This window comes from Carcharodon carcharias, chromosome 4, assembly GCF_017639515.1.
Source record: "Carcharodon carcharias isolate sCarCar2 chromosome 4, sCarCar2.pri, whole genome shotgun sequence".
Classification (NCBI taxonomy): domain Eukaryota; kingdom Metazoa; phylum Chordata; class Chondrichthyes; order Lamniformes; family Lamnidae; genus Carcharodon; species Carcharodon carcharias.
In genome coordinates, this window is record NC_054470.1 from 38,507,398 (window position 1) to 38,523,204 (window position 15,807).

The 15,807-nt window shown below is 42.0% G+C and overlaps 1 protein-coding gene across 4 annotated transcripts in view; it reads right to left on the reverse strand.

Annotated features, from left to right (window-relative positions):
* LOC121277288 (dual specificity protein phosphatase CDC14A-like) overlaps positions 1-15,186 on the reverse strand; it is a 237,217-nt gene extending 222,031 nt beyond the window's left edge. For all 4 annotated transcript variants that reach the window (XR_005942850.1, XM_041186563.1, XM_041186566.1 and 1 more), the window contains exon 1: positions 14,875-15,186. Coding sequence is in view for 3 of the 4 variants with exons in the window: in XM_041186563.1 (XP_041042497.1) it covers positions 14,875-15,019 (145 nt within the window). In the remaining variant the exon portion in view is untranslated. The remainder of the gene's footprint in view (positions 1-14,874) is intronic.
* Positions 15,187-15,807: the final 621 nt, after the last annotated feature.

The following is a 15,807-nucleotide window of genomic DNA, read 5'->3' on the forward strand; positions in this document are numbered from 1 at the left end:
TTTCATGACAAAATTTCTGGGGAAAGAAGAAAAAATGTAGCAGTTGGTTCCAGTGGTTAATTTGGGTTTCAAGGTACATTACAGCAGCATAGTTTTATTCTAGTGACAAACTAATCATGAAAAAGTTCTACTTGTGCCTATGTTGAGTTGTGCAACAGCTGTTTTAACAAGTAGCAACATGGCTCCCATGACATTGTTCACAATTCAAAATGGATGGAATTCTCCAAACTTGACCCTGATGAAATGGCAGAATCATTTGCGGTTGGAACTCAATTGAGTAATGAGCAAGCTTTACCGATGTTCTTTAGCACTGGCCCCCAGCTTGTCGAACCAATCATGGAGGGTGACCAGGATGACATGCCTAATCATGCAATGAAGGATCTCTGTTTAAAAGAACTCTGTCAGGGATCACAATGGCAGCAGTTAGTGCAGCATTGAATGTGTGAACGGGAAGGAGGATACTACAGCAGGATGGAAGCATTAGATGTGGGAAGGCTGTCCCCAGTTCACAGACTCATCCCTGAAGGTTAAATGTAGCCAGAGTCAGAAAAGAAGTCCTCTTCCCTGAGAACTGAGGGTGGGGATACGTGAGAGGAGGCCAGCCAGCCTGACCAAGCAGCTGTGACTATAAGTAGCAAAGGCAGCAAGCAGCAGGAATGTGATACCCAGGACCTAGATCCATTGCCGAAAACATTTAATGACCTCATGAAGTCGGGTCTCATCTGGCAGCCATTACTCTCCCACCATCTTAGCATTCTCCTGTGCAGCACTCCTCTGAGTGACACACTTCACGGTTCCACGCATTCCTTTCTCTCCAGGCACCTCCTCAACTCTCCATCTGAACAGACATCACTCATCCTATTGCCCACTTGATCACAATCCTCACAATCTCCTCAGTCCAGCCTCAACACACATGTTTCTTCTCACACTCAGAACTCTCTGCCATTTCTCCTTGCAGAAGAGAGCCCATAACTCAAGAGAGATGTGGAGGAACAAGGGATGGAGCTGCAGCAATTGCCAACCTGACCATGATGGAGAAGGATGCCCTCGAGATTGGCAAGGTGGCACAAGTATAGACTATTGATGATGGAGAGATGGAAGTGGCCCAGCAACCTGCTGACAGCATTAGATGAAGCACTGCCATTTGGCACTTAACTCATGTTGAATTGATGTCACTAACATATGAAATGTCATGATCTACACTACGCTAACATGGCACCCAATCTCACCTATGTTCACCACTAACTCATGCATTTCATGTCTGACAGGTCCATCACTTGTACCAACAGCGAAGATGAGGGACCAGCCCTCTCAGAGGAGGATCAGCACTCTGAGGAGGTACCATCACATGACTCCTGCATGCCCTTCACCAACACAGATATACACAACTCAGTGGGTCCTGCACTACAGACAGATAAGGTGGCAAGTGGTGAGGAACACATCACATGAGCCGCAGCAGGTGTTGGAGACAGGGACAGCGGTGGCGGGTCCTTGTTGCAGGACACTCCAACGTCTGCTTAGCTGGACACTGATGCTAATCCTCAGGGGTCATCACCAAAAGGGAATTTGTGGAGCAGCAATGAGAAATATGTGCACTTCTGTCAACATTTTCAGAGGTAGCGTGCACCCTTGCAGAGAGGAGTCCAGCTTTAGCATGAGTGCCATGATATCTCAGCCATTTGCACTGATATCCACCTCCATGGATAGGGTGGCCAGTCTCATGAAGAATTGGACATGGCAGGCAGCATGCTCATGCTGGCCCATTCCTTTGGCCTGCACACGCTGTCTGCCACTTTACAAAGGATCAAAGTATCACTTCGGTGGCTCAGTGCCACCTTGTAGCACGTCAAAGTGGTCTCCTGCTCAAATAAATAATCAAATAAAACCACACATCCTGTTAATGCAGCATTACTTTTTGTTTCAAATTGCACTTCCATCATTTTCTGACTTGTTTTTGAATTCCAGCATATTTTTGTCTTTGGTAGAAGATATGCCAAAATGGCTATTCAACATCCTGGTTGAAGAAAGGAATCAATGTTGGGTCCCATAAAATTCTTAGATTTCCATTTCATTTCTGCCAGCAGCAAACAATTCAGCATTATGATCTTATAACAAAAGCCTTCTAAACGGTCTTTTCACAGCAGCAATCAATGTCTGGACTCTGTAGATGAAAGACATCCAGTTTGTAATTTGTGCAGCTCTTGTGTATTGTCAGTAAAATTGCTAATGTATGCATATCATTCTATAGTTATAAATAATCAGAAATATAAAAAAAATACTCCACTACCCTATTTAGATCATCACTGCACAAGGTGATGTATGAAACAAATCACAGATGCAAGGGTCCACACACTTCAAGCCTGGTGACCCTGTAAAACATGTGATACAACTAGCTAGCGATTATAGTGGCTATTCTAAGAATGGAGGGGAATGGAGGGGTGGGGGGCACGGGCCAATAATCAAATTGTTAGGATTATTTTAAAAAAACCTCATGCAAAATCAAAAGTACATGAAATTATTGATACGTACAGCATTAATGACTGAACCAAAATCAAATAATTCACAACATTGGCGTCCTATTTTACCAACATGAGATGCCAACTTTATATCCCCTCCATCACTGCCCACTGACTTCCACCTTCATTACATCACATGTCTCTGCTCCTGCTTCACTCATCTGCTGCTGAAACCTTTATTCATATATTTGTTACCTCTAGATTTAACTATTCAAATGCTCTCCTGGCTGCCTCCTACCTTTCATCTTCCACAAACTTAAGCTCATCCAAAACTGCAGCCTATATCCTAACTCACACCAAGTTCCATTCGCCCATCATCACTGTGCTCCCAGCATTGGCTGCAATATGAAGCTACATCAATTTTAAAATTTTCATCTTGTTTTCCATTTCCTCTCTAGCCTCCCACTTCCCCATCTCTGTAACTTTTCTCAAGTCCTACAACCCTCTGAGATCTCTGCAATCCTCTAATTCTGGCCTCTAGTGTGTCCCTGATTTTAATAGCTCGACCATTGGCATCCATGCCCCCAGCTGCCTTATCCCTAAGCTCTGGAATTCCCTAAACTTCTCTGCCTCTCCCTCCTACTTGAGGATGCTCCTTAAGGTGTCTTTAGGTGTCAACTGAGAGTCACTTGGCAGCACCCTCGCCTCTGAAATCTGTAGAATTTAAGTCCCATTTCAGAACTTGAACATGACAATAGAGGCTGACCCACCATTGCAGTAGTGAGGGAGTGCTGCACTGGGTGAGATTTGTACAAAGTGCAGTAGCAGGCAGGAAAAAAGTTGTTTTATTCGCCAGCTGCAATGGTGGGTTTTCACGTCGTATCATCCCATTCCCACCTCATTAATTATGCAGCTACAGGAAACACGTTGTCTCGCTGGCAGGTGGCCTCCGATTTGCTGGCCATGCCATTACCTCGGCTTCCTTGTGCAGGCCGCCATATTTAAACTGCAGTTGTGTGCACACTTCTCAATGCTTGCAGCCCTAGAGAGCACTGGTAACAACATGGCCCCAAAAGCCAAGAAGAGTGCAACCCCCTCAATTCAGTGACGCATCCCTGGGACACCTCCTGAACACTATGGATGCCCCCTGCAATGTCCTCTACCCCTACTTTGGCCACAGGAGGCCCATCAATCTCACCACTCTGGCTTTGAAGGCGATGGCAGAGGTGGTCAGTGCCAATGCTGTACACAAGAGGTCAACCATCCAGTGCATAAAATGGATGAATGATCTCATCCGTGCCACCAGGGTAAGGCATCCACCTCATCATTTTAAACTCAGACATTCAAGCCCATCACACATTCCTCTCACTCACTGCCAGCTCAAGGGACATCACCACTCACTCTCTCACACACACCCTCACAACTCCATCTGGCCTCATCTCCTTAGGACACTGCCTCCTCAGCCTGAATCACCATCTTGAGGCCACCTGCACACACCCTCAGATACCCCCCTTCCTAGTACAGCCCTCACCCTGCATCCTCTTCTCTTACCTGGGGCCACTTCTCCCCCTTTCCCAAGCAAGCCCTAGCTCTGCAGCTGTTGAAAGCCATCCCCGCCTTACGGCTGGTTTGGTAGGTAAAGACCTGTCGGTGAGCCCCCTAAAAGTGATGTGGCGCTGCCTGCGAAGCCTGGTGCTGATGACCATGAGTGCTGCCTGAAGCAAGATAAGCTAAGAAAACTTAAAGTCCCAAGTGAAGTGCAGCTCACCAGGTGCACATCGCTTATTTACAGCTGTGAAACACGTCGGCATGCCCAGATGATCCAGGGGATGATTCCAGTGAATACGGCTTATAATAAGATGCTAAAGTATTGAAATCAGGTTCCCGCGTCTGGCGGCGGGAAATGTGGCCTGCCATTGACAGGTGGAATGGACGACTGCAAACTGGTTTCACAACGGCGTGAAATTGGTTTTTGGCCTTCTCACCATATTGTCCCCCCTCCACCCATCATCAAGCCAAAAGGGGCTGGAAAATTCCAGCCATGATCTGGTCATTCACATCTATGGAAGTTCACTATATAAAATTAGCTGCTGCATTTCCTACATCACAACAGAGTAATGTAAAGCACATTGGGACATCTGGTGGCCATGAAAAGCACTATAAGAAGTGCAATTCTTCTTTAAAAATGACCTCATCTGTCCTAATATTTCCTGACGTGGCTCAGCGTCAAATTTTGTTTGATAAAACTCGTGTAAAGCACCTTTGAATGTTTTATTATGTTAAAGGTGCTGCATAAATGCAAGTTGCTATTGATGCATTGCAGACTCTTCCTTTTAGGCAGTCCCTTGTGGTAAGGGATGACTTGCTTCTACTCCAATTCAATGGGTTATGAAATAGCTGATAAGTCCAAAGCGTGATCGGCAGACCCTTCCACAAGTGGGGCAGGTGGTGCTTGAAGGGCTGGGTAGATGAGCTGCTCGGAGTTGTTTCTGTGCTCTCTCCGACACCTCAACTTTGCCTCTGCACACTTCCAACAAAGTCTCTTGATGTGTTTGGTGCCTTCCCGAATGAGCTTTCTCCTTTTTGGTCAGTCACAAATCAGGGTCTCCTATGAGTTGGCAAGTAAGTTTGACCTCTTCAGGGATGCTTTGAGGACATCCCTAAAGCCTACTGCCATGACCAAATTCCATGTAGCACAGCTGCTTCCGGAGTCTGGTGCCCCATTTAGCGGAGACGGTTTTTATTGATAATTGCTTTGATGCTGGGCAGTTGGCTTGGGAGAGGATGCTGCTGCTGGACCACCTTTCTTGCCACCAGATTTTGAAGGATCTTGTGAAGGAACCGCCAGTGATACTTCTCCAGTGCTCTGAGGAGCCTGCTGTAAGTTGTCCATGTCTCCGACGCACATAGGAGTGTGGTGATCATTGCTGGCTGGTAAATCATGACATTTAATATTGACAGCCCCTTTAGTATACTCCATTTTCATTCATTGTCATTTTTCCTTTCTAATAAACCTGGAATTTGCAGTGATTTGAGCATATTACGAAAATACACTCTCAGTTTTAAAATAAGAGTTTAGAAGTTTCAGTCTAATATTGAAGAATAATCTTCCAGTGAGAATAAGTCTCAAATTTTGAAGAAATATATTCTTTGGTGATTTGAAAATTTAAGTGGCAACTGATACCTTGTGTGCATTTGTCCTGTATACAAATCCAATGAGCCTGTTGTCTATACTCCAAAAAACTTAATTTAAAGGGTTGTGGGGTGAGTAAGAATAGTTTAAAAGGGAAAGCCGGCTTTTGCTGGAGGTGCGTTCAGGGCAGATGGGAGTGAAGGATTGGAGGAGATTGGCCACCTCCTTGGAGAGTTCAGCATGAGACTCCCAATCTAACACAGCCACACAGTTAATGTTTCAAGGTGTGTGCACCATAGCCACAACAACACTCTCCAATGCTATACTATCCTATGCATCAGGCTCAAAAATAGCAACACAATCATGACCAGGAATTTGAAAAGTTAACTGAGTAAATTAATTGCAGTCAGTTTTGGCTGAGCGTCAACATACAACAGGCTGACCCCAAAGTGATTGGGTGCGAGGGTCACAACACCAACCAGGCACCTCCTACCCGCAACTCCACATTGCTGTTTTGCATTGGCTGGACACGCTGAGCTTTGAGTGCACCAAGATGCCTAAATTTTTTACAACTTTATCCATAGCTTATTTCAACACCACTCAGAGAGTATGTTGCTTCATCAGCTTTCCTTCTATGTAAAACATTTTACAGTTGTCTGTATTAAATTTCATCTGTCATTGTTGTCGTGTTCTTATAATGGTATAGACCCTTGAGCTTATTTTCTGTATAAGGCACCAATCATACGTAAGGATTCAGTAAACACATTGTAGATCCATTTATTAAGATTTGTCACATGAGAACAATCTTAAGTTGTTGCAGAGCGTGGAGCAGTAGGAGCTGTTATTTACTCTGCTTTGCTTAAAGCAAAAGTAAAACTAAAACTGAAACACCCAGTACATACATCATTTCCTCTCTAATGACATATGAAGAGACATGCTCACATTCTTAAAGGCAGGCTACAACAACCCACTTCCTTTTTAAAGATGTTTTCCCCCACTTCCAAAGAAGTACAGCTATATACATGTTCATGTTTAGTTATCATTACATAACTGCATGGAACTGATGCATCTATTAGTCTCTAAAGTATAAAGTTAATCTGCTTGTACACTCAGATTTTGTGATAACAACCTTGTCTGGAGGTTTCTCAGTGATCTTTGGACTGTCATTCTGGAATGTTGTTCCTGACTGCATTTGGGATCTTATCCTAGGTGCAATAGGACTACATGGTGGTTGAGCAGATGGAATGGATCTGATTTGTCCTCAGTTATGCCTCATCATTGTGCCTTTGTGTGTAATGACTTCATGTGACCTTGGTTCTGAACAAATTCTTGTTACCTTGGCTGGTTGCCATGTACCTTCTGTGGGATCTTGGATGCGAACCCATTGTCCCAAATGTAAATTTGGCAATTCTTCTCATGCATTTTTATTGTGCATGCTGGTCATCTTCCCTTGCAGTTTTAAAATTTGCTCTCTAGTTTCTGAGAGAGTAGCATGGATAAGAGTAGGTAAATTGGTAAGCACTGGTCTGTCAAACATGAGCTCTGCCATTGATGGAATAATTGCCCTTAAAGGTGTTGCTCTCAGGTGTAACATTGTAATGTGTAGATCTTGCTTGTTCTGTCTACATTTGAGAATTAGGGATTTCACTGTGTGAATCATTCATTCAGCTAGGCTGTTAGATCTAGGGTAATGAGGAGAAATAGTGTGATTGATATTACTTCAAAAAAACATATCATGAAATGGCTTACCAGTAAATTGCAGACCGTTATCCGTAAAGATCTCTCCAGACATGCTAAATAAACTGAAAATAGTACTTAAGAGTGTGAGCAACAGTTTTGCTTGACGTACCATGTAATGGTCGAAAAATAGGGTACTTGGCAAAGCAGTTGATAATGACGATGAAGTCAATACCATGAAAGAGATCAGGCATGATTTTGGACCAAGGATGGGTAGGAAATTCATGTGAAAGTGGTAATTCTTTGTGCTGAATTGTCATATTCTCTTGACTTGCCTCGCTCCTCTTAACGATGACTTCAATGTCATTGTTCATACCCGGCCAACAGACTGTCTCTCTTGCAAGTCTTCTCATCTGATCTATGCCCAGGTGTGAATGATGAAGTTGTTGAAGAATATTAGGTCGCATAGATTCTGGTATGATGCTTTTAAAAATGGCTCCCCAGGAGAAGTCTAGCTTGTCCCTATAAGGCCAAAAGGGGAGGTGATGATGTAGTGGTATTGTCACTGGACTAGTAATCCAGACCCAGGGTAATGCTCTGGACCCGGCTTCAAATCCTGCTATGGCAGATGGTGTAATTTGAATTCAATAAAAATCTGGAATTAAAAGGCTAATGATGACCATGAAACGATTGTCGATTGTTATAAAAACCATCTGGTTCACTAATGTCCTTTAGGGAAGGAGATCTACTGGTCTACATATGACTCCAGACCCACAGCAATGTGGTTGGCTCTTAAATGCCCTCTGAAGAAGGGCAATTAGGGATGGGTAATAAATGCTGGCCTAGCCAGTGATGCCCACATCCTATGAATGAATTTTTTAAAAAGTCTGACGTGTTCGTGGACATGCTGAATTTAAACTGGTCATCTTTCAATAATGGTTTTCTACAGTTTCTGTCACTGTTTCTTCTTGCTGCTACTGGCATTTGCACAAAATGTATCACATCAATTTGGAGAACATCTTCAAGTTCGATGTCGATCTAGTCAACTGGTAGATCTAAAGACATATCTTCTGTTTTTGCTGGGTTAGGCAATCCAATGTAACCATCAAGTTACCTGACTTATACCTAATCTCAAAGTCATAACCTTGGATCTTTATCAAGGGATGTTACAGTAACTGATCAATGGTTTTCTGCAAATCATTTCCAGTGACTTGTGGTTGGTCTCTACCACAAATCTTTTTCCAAATAAGTAGGTACGAAAAGAAATATAATTTCAAACTTTGAGAGTAATGTTTCTCACTCAGATGTGGGAGTATTTGGGTTGCATTACAGACAGAGGGTGGAATTTTATGCTGGCTAGATTTTACGATCCTGCTAAAGTCAGTGGACATTTGAATGGCTCGCCAAGTATTATGGCACCGTACCTGCCGTGATGGAGTTGTAAAATACCGCCCAGAAACTTTGAAGCAGAGGCAATAAGTTTGCCTTTTTGTAGCATTCATGCTCCTAGACCATTCTGGGACCATAGAATTGCAATGCTGATGCTTCTGTTTTAATGTTTTGAAGAGGTATTGGTCATCTTCATGCCACAGGAAAGGCACTTACTTTCTCTACAATTCTCAAAACAATGAAGATTTTGAGCGAAATTAGAAATGTAAGGGGTCAAGAAATTAAAGAGACCTAAGCATCTCCATTATCTTGAGGTGTTGGCATGTTTTGAATATCCTTCAATTTACTTGGATTTGGACACATACCAGCACTTGACTTAATAGAACCAAAGAAATCTATCTGCTGCATATTAATGTCACATTTCAGATTGTTGAACATCGATCCATCTTTACGTACTGCTTGCATCAGAAAATGTAGGTTATGGTCATGTTCTTCCCACAATAGCTGTATCATCTGTGATTCATATGCATCCTGATACGGTGTATGTGATGAGTCCGTGTGAGCTTTAAAGAGGTCCTGACTAACTGAGAAGCCGAAAGGAAATCATTGAAAGCAATATTGTCCATATGGGGTACAAAATGTATTAAGCACTTGGAGCTTCTGTGAGATGTACTGACCAATATCCATGCTTGGCATCAAGCTTCGAGAGAATTTTGCACCTGAAAATCGCTGAATTAACTTTTCTAATGTAGGTATTTTGTAAGGACTGCATTTCAAAGCTCTGTTTAAATGTTAATGGATCAAGGCACACTCTCAATGATCTGTCTTTCTTTATGGCATACGTGATCGAGATGCACCAATCTGTGTGCTCTTTTCTAATGATTCCATGTTTTTCCATTTTGTCTAGTTTGACCTTCAGTTTGGCTTGTATGTGGATCCTGCACTTACATGGTGGATCAACAGATGGACTTGCATTCTCCTGCAAGCGTAGTGTTGCAGCTCCCTCAAAACTGCCAATCCTGTTGAAACATTCTGAATATTTCAATGTTAAGTCATGAATTGAGGTAATAGGAGTAATTTCTCAGTTTAATCTGTCCTGTGACATCTGACTCGTTCAACGGATTGTTACCAGTGTGAGAACTGGACATGCCGGTAGATGTGCAATCACTGACCATTAGTTTCCACAATGTAGAATATCTGTGATACCCAAGATTGATTTTACTTGCACTCCAGCACTATGGATTACTGCACATGGAATTAATGAACCATTGTACGCTGGAAGTTATACAGTAGTAGATTTGCCATGGCCTTCCATGTCTGTGGATACATGTCTTTTAAAGTTGCTGAGGTAGTATGTTGGCACTTTTCCATGTGTCTATCTTGACCAATAATGAATAGTTGCCAACTTTTTAGGACAAATGATTTGAATCTTGGCAAACACTTCTGACAGTGTGATGGCATCTACATGTTGCATGAAATTGACGGTGTGAAACATGTGATCACTACTCTTCGTCTTGTCGTGCACATCATCACCATCATTTTCTAATTTGTCAATCACGTCAGGTATATGTTTCTGATGGGATATCAGATGGTCATTCTTGTTGTCTGAAGGTACAGTCTGGTTGGATCAGTGCACGGCTCGCTGTAGCTCCATTAGTCTTTACTCTAGTGTACTGCTGTTGCCAATGGCTCTTTCTGCCACATGCCTTGCAGAAATGATGGAATGCTGGACATTTCCTTGGTGCATGTAGGAGTGCATACCTGACACATATGTTGCCAAGTTTGGGTGTTCTAGCAAGTGTCAACAATCAGGGTAATGCATAGGTCTTGTAAGCTTTGTTGACCTGCAATGGTCACTTCTAACTTACAGCCACCTGAGTACCTCTTTGATACTATACATTTTGAACTTGTCTAGATCATCTTTCTGGAAAGCTTCCAAGGGAGAGGATGCAATTACCAACTCAACAAAATCACCACAAGTTGCCTTTTCTCTGCATCTCCTGACTAAGTGGTCTATGGTTTCTTCAGGCTGTTGGTGATATGTCATGAACCAAAGGCGATGAAGACGGAAGTTTGACCTGATTCTAAACCAGCCTTCCAATGCAGTCCATGCCTTTTGGGGATTCTTCAACTCTTCTTCTGTTAATCCTTTATAAACATACAACACAGAGCAGGAGTAGGCCATTCAGCCCCTCGAGCCTGCTCCACCATTTAATAAGATCATGGCTGATCTGATTTTGGCCTAAAATCTTCATCCCACCTACCTCCGACAACCTATATGTGTTCAGCCTATGTAGATCTTCATTCACAATTGCTAGGCAAATCTTTATGGTTTGCTTGTCTGGTTTAAGCACACCTGAATCAAGAAACCATAGTTCTGTACGCTGTTTAAAAATTTTGAATTCAGGTAGTGGGTTAGCTGCATCCCATTTCAAACTGGGGAATTTTGTGGACATTCTGACAATATCCCTTTGACCTTTCATCTGCTGCAGCTCCTGGGATGACTGTTGCTGTAGCCGTTTTTTTGTGCTTTTCTGAAGCTCAGCCAGAAAGATGAGTTGTGGCGGGAACACACTACAGGGTAATTGCATTGTTGGTTTTCATTCAATTTATTTTTCAGCAACTCCCAATGCCACCCATTATAACCACAACCTTCTCTGGTCTAACTTTTATGACTTTTTTTTCTTTTTTGTTTTTACTGCACCGTGGTCACTATCGATCTGGCCCACACCCTCGCCACTAGCCTTTCTTGACTGAGCTAACCTAGTGCTGGTCTTCTCAATGTGCTCACTCACAGAACTGACAGGCTATGTGCTGCAATCACACCACAAGGGTTCCATCTGCTTATCAACTTTTGTCTGAGCACTTGCTCGATGCTGTGTCTCCAGAGTTTTTCTTTTTAGTCACTGTGCCGTGTTTTCAACATTCTCCAATGCGGCAACTTAGTTGCAGTCTGACCAGAATATCATGTGTCTTCTCATGGCGTGAAGCACACACTAGTTCTGTTCATCATTTCATGCCTCTCCTTAAGCTTTCTTCATCCTTGCCATCATATTGCAGCTTTTATTAAAGATGTCTATTAGCTGCCATCATTGTCATGTAGAAGAAACCACCACTGCATACCATGTTGTGTTCTTATAATGATATAAGTCCTTGACTTATTTGCTGTATAAGGCATCAATCACTCGTAAGGGATTGGGTAAAAACACATTGTGGGTTTATTTATTAAGACTAGGCACAAGAGGATAGCCTTACATTGTTATAATGTTTGGAGCACAAGGATCTGTTGCTTTCTCTGCTCCGCTTAAAACAAAAGTGAAACTAAAACTGGAACACACAATACATACATAATTTCCCTTCTAGTGATTATATACAGAGATATGCTCATATTCTTAAAGGCATACTAAAACAAACGTTTGGCTCACTAACATACTTTGTTTAGCTCATTCCATAATTTCTAGGCCACCTCCTTCGATTCCAATGCTTCTCCTGGAGACATAGGAACAGAAAGAAGCCAATCAGCCCCTTAAGCTTGTTCTGGCATTTAATAGATTCGAATTGATCTGTATCTCAACTTCATTTATTCACTTTTGATCCCAATTCCTTCAGACACTTATGTATCTACCCTGGTCTTAAATCTTCAATTGACCCAGCATTCATAGCCTTTTGAGGAGAGAATTCCAAACGTCCCCCTTCCTTTGTGTGAAAAATACTTCCTAATTGCACTCCTAAAAGCCTAGCTCTAATTTTAATGCCACCTAGTTCTATATTTCCCACCAGAAAAGAACTCCTCTATCCAAACTACTGAATTATTTAATCGTTTTACACACTGCAATTAGATCACCCTCAATCCTCTAAACACAGCCAGGTTTATGCCACCTGCCCTCATAATTTAACCTTTTAAGCCCTGGAATCATTCTGGTGAATCTGTGCTGTACCCCCAACAAGGCCAATATATCCTTCCAAGAGCATTGCCCATAACTGACACAATAGATAGAATCTAAACAAGGCTCTGTACAACTGAAGCATCACATCACTTTTATATTTCAATCCCCTCGAGATAAAAGCTAACATTCCATTAGTTTTTTTTTATTACTTTTTTTTTCTGTGCATTAGCTTTGGTGATTTGCATATATGGGTACTGAAATGCATCTGCTCCTCCACAGATCCTAACCTCTTACCATTAAGAAAATATTCCTTCTAGATTGGTATATGTAAATGTAACTAATCTGCCTTGAGTTTCAGAATTCAAATTACTGATGTTTAGAAATAGTGGTTCCAACACTGGGCCACCCCACTCAGTCTTTCCCCCAAATTTGCTATAAATCAGTGATGGCAGAATCAGGAATGGCAGCAATATAAACAGTGTGTATATTATGGACATACATAGTATCTGACCATTTTCTTCAAATCGATAACCTTGTTAAATTAAGTTACATGGAGTATTCATGCATTTCTTTCATACGTGCCATTTACTGTAGCCAACAGGATTCACTTCAATACATTTTAAAGATCTTGGCTGCCATTATAAATTGCACTATTTCTAGGAACTGACTTGTCCAAAACCCACAGTTTTCACAAGTTTCAGAACGTTAGATGCAGCTTGAATTTTCTGTGATAATATTTGGTAATATTTGGTGAAATAAGTTTACATGTGCAATTGTGTAACTAATATAGGTAGCCCCTTGCCATACACAATTATTAAAACTTAATTTTCCTTCCAAGTTCTTTACAGTTACACAGTCACAGTACCAATGAGTGCACATACAACCATCAGGCAATTGATATGAGTGATGGAAGGGTTTTGGCCAGTCAAGCTATTGGTTATTGGTTTTCATTGTCTTGGTGGCAAAATCTTTCAGGACTCTAAAGAGTGCCAAGTTATTTGGGCAAAAGACCACAACATGCAGCACTGCCTTAAAAAAATTCAGCTACAAATCACGATTCAAACTAGCAGATAATTTCCTAAATTATTGTGAATCACTTGCATTAAGTAGGGTCATTTCTATAAATACCTAGACTGAAAAACAAAATGAAACCATATAACGCAAAATATGCATTAGATATTTCATACAGGTTTTCAGATATTTATTAATCTAGAGGTCCCAATGACTAATAAAACAATCAACTTTTTAACATTGTCTGAACCCTTTGATTGGATTACTAAATTACAGTTACTTCTATTTTTAGTCCTGATCATTACGGAACAGCTCAGAGTTTGTTTCAAGGTGAAACAGCCATTTATTTGTACTTCTTTTAATTTAGTATAGTGTATTCGCTGCTCAGTATGTGATCTGGTCTACATTGTGGAGACCAAACACAGGGTGACGGTTTTGTGGAATATATCTCGTTCAATCCGCAAACTTGACCTCAAACTTCTGGTGTTTGCTGAGAATGTTTTACTCACTCACTCAACGGGCACCACTGTTTCGATCAAATTATCCTCAGGGGCATTAAAAATAACCTTTGTTCGCAAACTTTAAAAATATTCTTTCATCTTACATTTGAAATCATGATAAAATTATTGTCATCAAATAGTACTGCAAAAAAACTTTGGAGCAATGCTTACATCCACATGACGACTAATAGTATTCACACACAGCAGGATGCATGTATGTTCTGAAAATGCACAGTAATGAGAATGGCGCACAGCTTTTCCTAGATTTTCCCTTCACCGAAACAGAAATCACTGATGACATTCCCTTTTTAGCCCCAATTTTAATACCCATGCCCAAACGTTTACAACTCTTCCGAACTGAAGGCTCATTAGTTAGGTTTCTTTTTGGGGAAAAAAAGATAATCGCGTCCTTGGCAACGTAAATAAAACAAATGATTATTGTAACACACACGTAATTTTCAACTGCCTTGTAATCCATCTCGCTGGTTTCGTGCAGGGTTCTGGTAAAATGCCATGGTTGGCAACTGTGAACCATTGTCCAGTGACATTCAGTGGGAAGTGTATGTCTTAAAATACATACATTTATGATTCATTTGATTTCTGCTTTGCAAATAAATCTTCCCATAAATGAACGACCGTTTCTTGATATTTAAATAATAATTGGAGGAGCAACAGAAAATAAAAATGGTTGAAACAGCTGCCTTTTCCAGAGAACTGTTTACATCGGCAGCAATCAGACTTTAGGAGTCCAGTATTTGAGACACACCAGTAACAACAAATGATTTGTTCCACTTTGGTGCCATGACATTTGCTCTCCTCACCTTGCACCCTGATGTAAACATCGGTAGCAGCTGCAGCAGCCGCCGCTGATGCCGCCGCCGCCGCCGGCTGCTCCTCCTCCGGCTTCTTCCTCACCGAGCGCCGCTTCGACACACAGCCCCTGCGCTTCTCGTTCTTCCTCTTCATGACGGCCAGAGCCCGCCACCCCACCCGCTTCACATCAGCTTGGGCACGGGCACGGCGCTGAGCTTTGTAAATGGCGGATCCCCATCCACAGCCCGAGAGGGAGCCTCCCCTTGCCGTGTTTTCTGCAGCGAGCCCCGGGCTCAGCCCCCAGTCTGGTGCGCTCTCTGAGTGACGTGCCGCACGGGAGGCCGGCAGGAGGGACGGGCAAGATAGATGGGTGAAAGTTGAGCCGCTTCCTTTTTCTTCATCTGCTCTTCAAACAAAACAAAAAGGACCAAAGAAAAACCACGCCGCATGATTTGCTCCATTAGAAAATAGTCGGCCTGGAAAATTACTATTAAAATAAAGGCTTGACAACCTTTTATAGTTTTTTTTTTAAAAACGTTTTAACAGTTTACCCCTTCCTCCTGAAATGTGAATGCGGACGCAATAAACCAGGCTGAATGCTGAATGCGCCTACCTGTCAAGTTGATCATCTTAATTTGACCAGTCAGGCTTGTGTGTAATTCTGATTGCCTGGAATGCCCCCTAGTTCGAAGTCTTACAATGTAGCGATGTTAGCTACTAAAGTTTTCGATGACAATTTATCAACAGAGAAAACATCAGAACTGGAGCCATAGGAAATTTTGGATATGGAAAATGTGGGTTAATTTTCTGACTTTGCCTTAACTGCTCGGGCTACAAACTGGGAATTCTGTCATGTTCAGGCACCACAAACCAATCAGAAAACCGTGGACAACAGTGCTAGAAGTTCCAAACTTTGCTGTTTTTTAAAAATATATATTTTT